The sequence below is a fragment of the Chenopodium quinoa genome, unplaced genomic scaffold, assembly GCF_001683475.1.
Source record: "Chenopodium quinoa cultivar QQ74 unplaced genomic scaffold, ASM168347v1, whole genome shotgun sequence".
NCBI classification, from domain to species: Eukaryota; Viridiplantae; Streptophyta; class Magnoliopsida; order Caryophyllales; family Amaranthaceae; genus Chenopodium; species Chenopodium quinoa.
Window position 1 is genome coordinate 8,649,813 of NW_018745024.1, and position 10,178 is coordinate 8,659,990.

At 35.0% G+C, this 10,178-nt stretch overlaps 2 protein-coding genes across 2 annotated transcripts; both read left to right on the forward strand.

Annotated features, from left to right (window-relative positions):
• Positions 1–1,005: 1,005 nt before the first annotated feature.
• LOC110708509 (probable nucleolar protein 5-2) lies at positions 1,006–5,499 on the forward strand. The gene is made up of 9 exons (XM_021886643.1): positions 1,006–1,132; positions 1,246–1,356; positions 1,452–1,493; positions 2,877–3,056; positions 3,151–3,315; positions 3,457–3,657; positions 3,945–4,442; positions 4,551–4,685; positions 4,791–5,499. Exons 2-9 carry the CDS (start codon positions 1,279–1,281, stop codon positions 5,229–5,231), a joined length of 1,740 nt encoding a protein of 579 aa, XP_021742335.1. The 5' UTR covers positions 1,006–1,132; positions 1,246–1,278; the 3' UTR covers positions 5,232–5,499.
• Positions 5,500–6,535: 1,036 nt separating this feature from the next.
• LOC110708899 lies at positions 6,536–7,369 on the forward strand. Its single transcript, XM_021887123.1, has one exon. The coding sequence runs from the start codon at positions 6,536–6,538 to the stop codon at positions 7,367–7,369; it is 834 nt and encodes a 277-aa protein (XP_021742815.1).
• Positions 7,370–10,178: the final 2,809 nt, after the last annotated feature.

Consider the following 10,178-nt stretch of genomic DNA (forward strand, 5'->3'; position numbering starts at 1 on the left):
AGGAGTTAGGGAAGCGGTTAAAGAGGGGAAAATAACTACAAAATTGTGTTAAAAATAATGCCATGATAAGTGGACAAATAAAACACTTATCAATTGGTGACAATAATTCACCCCATAATGATAGTCGAGACAATTGGACTGTGACTTTTCATTATGTAGAAGTCTATTCTCGTAAATCTGCCAATACTATTATTTCATGGACAGTCTTAGTGAGATGTAAGTGAAACGCAAACCTTTAGATCGAATGGGATCGAAAATCATATATAATAACTAGTCAAGGAAGTTACAACATTTGAAAAATGTTTAAGAGGAACATTTCCTTAACGAGGTTGTTAATGTATCCTGTTGTATTAATGGTAAACGAGTTAATTATAGAGTTACTTAACATTCAAATCGTCACAGTAAATGAGAATCGCATGTTATAAAGGCACAATGAAGCACCGAAACCACCATGTACTCACTACGTACGACATGTGTCACCCCTCTTTACTCTAGCTCTATATTGTAGACGACTATGAGACTCTAAATTGTATCCAAAGTAGACAAAATAACCCTAAGTATATAAATACAAATCAAATGCGAATTACATATTAGTATGTTTAACAAGATCTGAAATTAAAAAAGGTAGAAAGAGTTGCAGTTACAATCATGTGTTATACATTCACAAATGAAACAGAAGATGTCAGTATCCAAAAAGAAAGAAAAGATGTTTTACATAGCTAGTGTTATCTTCAAACGAAAACAACTTTTCTTTCTTATTTCAAAATCCAGTAATTTGCATGACCAATAACTAAAATGTATATCGACTTTCTTTAATTTCATGTCTAATTTTTTTCTTCATATAAATCAAGTAATTTTCTCTAACACATTCCTATTAACCACTTTTTTTTTTTTTTTTTTTTTTTTTTTTTTTTTTTTTGTGTGTGTGTGTGAGAGAGAGAGAGAGAGAGAGAGAGAGAATTAAAAAATAGAGACACTAGATTTGACCTAAAAACGGGTAACCCGACCCAAAAAGAAAAGAGGTAGTCTATTTAAAAAGAGAGTCGCCTCTCTAAAACCCTCACAAGACCCTAATTCCAGTTTCATCGTCCTCACTCTTCTTCTCACCATTTTCTCTCTCCTCTCTGATAGGGTAAGCCTCCTTCTCCACCCTCTTCAATTTTCATACGTATGCTTCTATTTTATCTGATTAATCAATTGCTAAGTATTAATTTGTTCTGGGTTTATTGTTGATTTTTGGTATAGTGAAAAAAAGGGCGAAAATTTGAGGGCAGAAAAATGTTGGTGTTGTTCGAAACTCCTGCAGGTTTTGCCCTTTTCAAAGTTATTGACGAAGGAAAGCTTTCTCAAGTTGAGGTATGATGATTTTCCCCTTTTATTTTTCCGGGTTATTTTGTTTCTTTAATTTTGTTGATTTGGTAAGTATTAATGTGGGTTTTGTTTTTTTGCAGGATTTGTGGAAAGAGTTTTCAACTGCTGATTCTGCTAGAAAGGTTTAGACTTCTGCCTTTTAATTTTTTTATTTATAATGTTTATGATTGCATGATTTTGATGAATGATTGATTGATTGATTGTTAAGGGTTTTTGTAATGTGTGGAAGTGGGTTATGAAATTTATTGATATTTATAGAATTATTATGATGCATAGTCTTATGTTAAGACTAGTTTTGAGCATAGAAGTATGATGCATAGATGGATATAGAAGTGTTATTGAAGTTGGTAACGTAGAAAATTGTATATTGTTGTTGGGAAGCAGTGTTAGTTAGTTTATGTTTAGATTTCTTCGAGGTTTTGTTTGTGTTGTGGACGGCGAAAATTCGAGGTTTAGGTTTGAAATAGAGGTTTTAGGGTGATTACTTTGTTTGTGGAGGGTGCAATTGGTTTAATGGTTTATGTTCGGGATAGTCGGTTTGACATTTGGTTTGATGAAGATGAAGATAATAATTATGTTTATGACTGCTACTTTTCTCATGTTCAAAATCATTAGCTTTTGTATGTGTGAAAATGGGTGTAAAAATTTTTAAATTTTCTAGAAGTAAATTGCATTTGGTTGTAGTTTAAGGTGGTATTTGGTGATGGTGGATATGTAGAAGCTGAATGCCCTAATTAAGAAGTTAGACATTCTTATATGTAGAAGCTGAATGCTGTTTATTTGTTTAAGGCTGATTAGTTAAGATGAGTAAGAGGTTTTAAACTTGTAGTGTGTCTTAGTGCGGTGAGGAGGGCAGAAGAATTAGTTGGTTCTAGGTCAAGCAAGTTTGTTCGGTATTTAGAAATTGAGAAGGATTTGTTCATTCTGATATTGACAATTTTAAACACTGCTCGAAAATGAACTATATTAAATTCTAGGTTTGTCATTGAAAACTGCCTTTACTTTACCCTATGCGGAAGTAAAAACTGTACGGTTGGACAACATTATGTTTTTATATCTCTAACGACATGGAGGGCATAATTGAACAACCAAACAATCACTTGTCCATGAGAAAGATAATTTTGTAGATGTGCTTCAAGCCCATCATAGAGTTAAGGTGAGGACTGTTTCATGCTAGTTGACTTGTGTCTGTTTCAAGGAAGAAAGCTCATCTAAAGATGCTATGCTTTAGGACCTGCAATCTGCAAAATTGTTTAATGTTATTCACATGCTCTTATTCTGTTTTCCAAGTGATATCTTACTGCCTTGTTGCACGTCAAAGTTGTATGATGCTGGAAATTATGAACATACTTGATCTGTTTCTATTAATGGATAGAAATTCAGTATAGTGATTCATCCATAGCTCTCAATAGTTTCTACACCAATTATTGAGTTTTGTAGTCAACTAATAATGCTACTGTTTTTAATTTGTTAACCGTTGTGCTTGACTTTTAACAATTCTTCAGGTAGTGAAGCTGAAAGCATTTGACAAGTTTGAAAATACATCAGAAGCTTTAGCAGCTACTACTTTATTGATTGACGGCAAACCTAGCAAGGGATTGAGAAAATTTTTGAAAGCACACTGCACGGGTAGCACATTAGGTGTTGCCGATTCTAAACTTGGAAATGCAATCAAGGAGAAATTGGTTAGTGTAGATTTCAATTTGATGTCCTGCACTCTGTAATGCTTGTTGGTTTTCACCTGTCTAATTTAAAGCTGGATATGGCCTTGTATTGCAGCAAATTGAGTGCGTTCACAATAATTCAGTGATGGAGCTAATGAGAGGAGTAAGAAGTCAGCTGACAGAACTCATCTCAGGTCTTGGAGCTCAAGATTTGGCTCCAATGAGCTTGGGTTTATCTCACAGCTTATCTAGATACAAGTTAAAGTTCAGTCCTGATAAGGTTAGTTAAAATCCATAAATCACTGTTGGGGGCTGCTTACTTTGGTCAATAACTTCATGAAATTGAACTTTAATTTAAATGATATTGGACTTGCTTGAGTGAAAGATCACCTATCTTAACCTGCACCTGATGTATATGCAGGTTGACACTATGATCATTCAAGCTATTGGTTTGTTGGATGATCTTGACAAAGAGCTTAATACATATGCTATGAGGGTCCGAGAATGGTATGGATGGCATTTTCCTGAGCTTGCAAAGATTGTGCAAGACAATATTCTATATGCCAAGACCGTGAAGTTCATGATGAATCGTGTTAATGCTGCAAAGCTTGACTTCTCTGAGGTAAACACCACTTCAATGTACTTTATAATCTTCTTTATGTATGTTGCGTCCCATTTGTGTTTAAATGGTGCATATGCCTCTGGGGACGTTATGGACTGAATTTAAGGGTCAAGGACTTGCATCAACATTGATAATATGTTGTTGCTTCATGTAAATCTTGGTTTGGACATTTGAGAGAATGAAAGTTGGTGAAGTCAATTAGGAAATGGTCATGAAATAAAATCTTGACAGTCCTATTATCAAGTAGGTAACATTGTGGAATTTAACCTTCCTTTCTTTTGTTACAGATCTTGGACGAAGAGGTTGAGACAGCACTCAAAGAGGCTGCCATGATTTCTATGGGAACTGAAGTCAGCGATCTTGATTTGATAAATATCAGTGAACTCTGTGACCAAGTTTTGTCTCTAGCTGAATACAGAGCTCAATTATATGACTATTTGAAAAGCAGAATGAACACAATTGCTCCAAATTTAACTGCCCTTGTTGGTGAGCTCGTTGGTGCCCGTCTTATTGCCCATGGTGGAAGCTTGATAAATCTTGCAAAGCAGCCTGGGAGCACAGTACAAATTCTTGGGGCAGAAAAGGCTCTTTTCAGAGCTTTGAAAACAAAACATGCAACCCCTAAATATGGGCTTATCTACCATGCTTCCTTGATTGGGCAGGCTGCTCCTAAACACAAGGGTAAAATATCTCGTTCCCTTGCAGCAAAAACTGCATTGGCTATTCGTTACGATGCTCTTGGAGATAACCCTGATAACACTATGGGTCTTGAAAATCGTGCCAAGGTAACAACTTCATAATTAATTTTTTGCCTAATTTTTTCATCCAATTAATTTTTAATATGAAAAAACTCCGGACCTGTTCTCATATACCCTGCTTCATTTCTGAAACAGCTTGAAGCCCGTCTAAGAAATCTTGAAGGTAAAGAGTTGGGCAAATCTGCGGGATCAGCCAAGGGAAAACCACAAATAGAAGTTTATGACAAAGATCGTAAGAAGGGAGCAGGAGCACTAATTACCCCTGCAAAGGTATATTTCATTCCCAGCTTCTCTTGCAAGTCTTGCCTTGCCAAGTTGGCAGTCTTTTTATTTACCTTAGTTTTAACACTGCGTTCTATCTTTAATCTTTTGCAGACGTATAATCCTGCAGCAGATGCTATCCTTGGTAAGAAGGATGATAATTTGATGGCAATTGAAAAGGATGTTCATGTTGTTGAGGAAACAAAGAAGGCAAAGAAAGAAAAGAAGAAAAAGAAGGATGCCGTTTTGGAAGACAGTGTTGCTAATGGTGAAGATGAAAATGTGGAACCTGAAGTTGAAATAAAATCCAAGAAAGAGAAGAAGAAAAAGAAGCAGCAGGCTGAGAATGGAGACAAAGAAGCAGATGATGAAGAGACAACGAAAAAGGAAAAGAAGAAGAAGAAGAAGAAGCAGGCAGAGGATGAGGAAACTGTTGAGGCGGGAGAGAAGGATAAGAAAAAGAAGAGAAAGCATGCTGATGCTAGTGAGGAAGCTGAACCTGTAAGCGAGAAGAAAGAAAAGAAAAAGAAGAAGAAGAAGAGCAGCGAGGATTGATTGAGGTATTTGTGGTAATTCGGGCAAATCAAACAATTTTGGCCATCTTCGACAATGGATAATATTTTTCGTTTATGTATAATTTGCTCTTTTCTGGGGTTTTGTTATAGGAGTATTTCTTGTTAGAGTTAGTCTAGTAATCTTATGCCTCATGTATGTGACTGAATGTTTGTTCAAGGATTATAGCTGCAAATCTTGTTGGCTGAGTACTGGCTGACTTACTTTTGAAAGAAGTTATTTATATATTGGTTCTGATGTTTATTGAGTACTGGTTACAGATTGAAAATTCACTTGCTGAAGCTAAATGAGTTGGATTGGATGAAACATTCTCGTGTTCACTTGCGCGTAGTCATAGACCTAATAGTCTTGTAGTAAGTTATCATACCATTGTTTCATGCAAGATTTTGCCTTGAAAAATGTCATTAAAAAAATTATTTTTGTTATAAAATATGTTAATGGATGGTCATTATAGCTTTTAACTATCTCTATTATGACTATCTTAAGTATGGTTGTAATAGCACCCTTGTAATCCTCCTTTGTCATTAGGTCACATTAATCCTCTCATGAATGGACTCTTCATTGTCTATATAAGTTACAATATTCACATCTTGTATATATATATAGATGGTCATGAAATGGATGAATATAGACAATACAATTACCATCTACATATCTCTCTCTAATCTTCTCCTTTCCCCTTATATTATAATACGTTATCAGCACCATACTCTAAACGAAACTGTTACATTGATCACTCCGTAAGTATACTAGCCAAGAATAAAGTCCAAAGGTATTATATGATGCTAGGAACTGTTTCATATCTTGATCTGATGTCGTGGTTACATACCTTCTACAGATTTCATCAATATTGGCTTCTAAATATACGTGTCTATATATGTCATTCATATCCTTCACCTTATACGCCTTCGGTTTTGTTTTTTTACAAGGTTGTATGTCAGGTTACAATATGCTTTTATGATTATTAGATTTCTTGCGTATTAATTTTGCTTCTGACTTGTTCCTGACTATCAAATTATGTTATAATATACTACTCTAATTGTGACTTGCGTATTATGTTCCTGATTATTAGATTTCTGACTTGCGTATTAATTATGTTATAACATAATTTGTGATACCACATACTACTCTAATTGTGGTTGTAATATGCTTTTGTGCTTGTATGAATGAGCTTAGCCATGTTATTTTATTTGCATACATTTTTATTATCAACCATTATGTTATGATATGTATATGTTTGATATTTTATGAGATCTAATTTTGCTTATTATTTTATATAGTGAAAAATGTCGAATCTTGCCAAGCTTGAATTTGTGGCTCTTGATAATACTGGAAAGAACTATTTATCATGGGTGTTAGATGCTGAAATACACCTAGATGCTAAAGGCCTTGGTGAAACCATTAAAGAGACTAATGAGGCAACATCTCAAGATAAGGCCAAAGCCATGATATTCCTTCGCCATCACCTCCATGAAGGACTCAAAAATGAATATTTAACTGTGAAAGATCCACAAATCCTTTGGAGTAATCTAAAGGAAAGGTATGACCACCAAAAAACAGTGATACTCCCTAGAGCTCGTTATGATTGGTTGAATTTGAGATTGCAAGATTTTAAATCTGTTAGTGAATATAACTCAGCTATGTTTAAAGTAACTTCTAAATTGAAATTATGTGGAGAAAATATTACTGATGCAGAAGTGCTTGAAAAGACATACTCCACTTTCCATGCAAATAATATTGTCCTACAGACACAATATAGAGAAAAAGGTTTTAAAAAATATTCTGAATTAATATCTTGTCTTCTTGTGGCTGAGCAAAATAACGAGCTGTTAATGAAAAATCATGAATCACGTCCTACTGGCTCTACTCCATTCCCTGAAGCGAATGTGACAACCCATAACGGGAAAGAAACTAAAAACAGAGACCATTCCAGCAGTAGTGGTCGAGGTAGAGGTCGTGGTCGCGGTCGTGGCCAATGGCGTGGTCGCGGTCGTGGGCGTGGTTTTAGTGGATATGGTAGAGGTCGTGGAGGTCATTACACAAATTCTCATTCCCAGCAGAAGTGGGAACGTAGGGATGATAAAGAGAAAAGTGAGACCAATATATGTTACCGTTGTTGAGGTAAAGGCCATTGGTCTCGAGTTTGTAGAACTCCAAAGCATCTTGTTGAACTTTATCAAGAATCATTGAAGAAAGGAAAGAAAGTTGAGGCAAACCTTGTTCTTGAAGATGGTGAAGGTGATTTTGATTTTGGCAATGCAAATCATTTCGATGTTGCTAATTTCCTTACTTCCCCGGAAGGAAATATTTTTTATTTTGGCAGTACAACTCATTTAGAAGTTGGTGATTTCTTCAATGCCCGGAAGGGAATAATTAAATTTATATTATTTTATGTCAACTTTAAGTATTAGACTTTATCTAGTTATTTACTTATGTTATTTTCTATGGTTGTAATAAGGACTTTATATGCTTAATGAATTTATGAACTATTTGGGTGTTTTTATTGAATTATTTATTTTATCATCTTTATTTTTATGCTTACTATTTTGACATATATTTTATTTCATGAAGAACATGGATATTACTCAAGTTCAGTTTGCTATGAATGGTGAAGAACTATGTCTTGCTGACAGTGCAACTACTCATACAATACTTAGAAATAAAAAATACTTCTCTACATTAATGATGAAAAGGATTAATGTGAGTACCATATCGGGTAGTACAAATATTATTGAAGGCTCCGGAAGAGCCACTATAAAATTGCCTTGGGGAACTAAAATTAAAATAATTGATGCTTTACACTACCCATTGTCTCAAAGAAATTTATTAAGTTTTAAGGATATTCGCAACAATGGTTATCATATTGAGACAATCAATGAAGAAAATAGCGAATTCCTTCAAATCACAAATATAACTCAAGGCACAAAACATGTTTTGGAGAAACTCCCTACATTTTCAGTGGTTTGTACTACACAAAAATCAATACTATTGAATCTCATGCTATAGTAAACCAGAAGTTTACTGATAATTTTGTTGTTTGGCATGACCGGTTAGGCCATCCCGGTTCAATAATGATACAAAAAATAATTACGAATTCATGTGGACATTCTTTGAAGAGCCAACAGATTCTTCATAATAATTTTTCATGTGCTGCTTGCTCAGAAGGCAAGTTGATAATTCGTCCATCACCAGCTAAAATTAATTTTGAATCAATTAGTTTTCTGGAACGTATACAAGAAAATATTTGTGGGCCCATACATCCCCCATGTGGACCATTTAGATATTTTATGGTTTTAATTGATGCATCAACTAGATGGTCACATGTGTCCTTGTTATCAACTCGTAACCTGTCGTTTGCGAGATTACTTGCCCAATTGATTAAGTTATGGGCACATTTTCCAGATACTCCTATCAAGACTATTCGGCTTGATAATGATGGTGAATTTACATCTCAAGCTTTCAATGATTATTGCATGTCCATTGGGATAAATGTTGAACATCCTGTAGCACATGTTCATACATAAAATGGTTTGGCTGAGTCATTAATTAAACGTCTTCAGTTAATTGCTAGACCATTGCTTATGAAATCCAATCTCCCAATTTCTACTTGGGGAAATGCTATATTACATGCAGCAGCACTAATTCGCATTAGGCCAACAAGTTATCATAAGTTCTCCCCATTACAATTGGTTTATGGTCAGGAACCAAATATTTCCCATCTAAGAATTTTTGGATGTGCGGTTTATGTTCCAATAGCTCCACCACAACGCTCTAAGATGGGTCCTCAAAGGAGGTTGGGGATATATGTTGGGTTTGAATCCCCGTCAATAATTAAATATCTTGAACCTACAACAGGGGATTTATTTACGGCTCGTTCTGCAGATTGTCATTTTAACGAGTCACTTTTCCCAACATTAGGGGGAGAAAAGAGAGAGCTGGAAAAGGAAATTAAATGGAATGAATTATCATTATCCCATCTTGATCCTCGAACTAAACAGTGTGAACTGGAAGTTCAAAAGATAATTCATTTTAAAAGTTTAGCGAATCAATTGCCAGACTCGTTTGCTGACCCAAAAAGAGTGACCAAGTCACATATTCCAGCTGTAAATGCTCCATTTAAAATAGATGTCCCGGAAGGACAAAATAAATTTGCTAATGAGTCTAAACCACGTCAGAAACGTGGAAGACCAATAGGTTCCAAAGATAAGAATCCTCGGAAAAGAAAAGGAGCATTGATTGATGATGGTCAAATTGAAGAAACAATTTCCGAAGGATCTCCAGAAGAGAATTTAGACATGATACAAGAAGAAATTCAGGTACCTGATAATGAAGAAATTTCAACAAATTATATCATGTCTGGAATTACATGGAACCGAAATCAAATCGACGTCGATGATGTTTTTGCATGCAATGTAGCATTAGATGTTATGGATAATAATGAGGATCATGAACCAAAATCCATTGACGAATGTAGACAAAGAAATGATTGGCCAAAATGGAAAGAAGCAATTGAAGCAGAATTAAAATCTCTTGGAAAAAGAGAAGTATTCGGACCTGTAGTTTGTACACCTGAAGGTGTAAAGCCAGTGGGATATAAATGGGTCTTTGTGCGAAAGAGAAATGAAAAGGGTGAAGTTGTAAGATATAAGACACGCTTAGTTGCACAAGAATTCTCACAAAGACCTGATATTGATTATGAGGAGACATATTCTCCTATGGTGGATGCAACTACTTTTAGATTTTTAATTAGTCTGGCAATAAGAGAAGGACTTGACTTACGTTTGATGGATGTAGTCACAGCTTATTTATATGGCCCACTGGATAATGACATTTACATGAAGCTCCCAGAAGGATTCAAGCTGCCAAAAGCAGCAAAATTTAGTTCTCGAGAACATTTCTGTATTAAATTGAACAAATCTCTTTATGGAT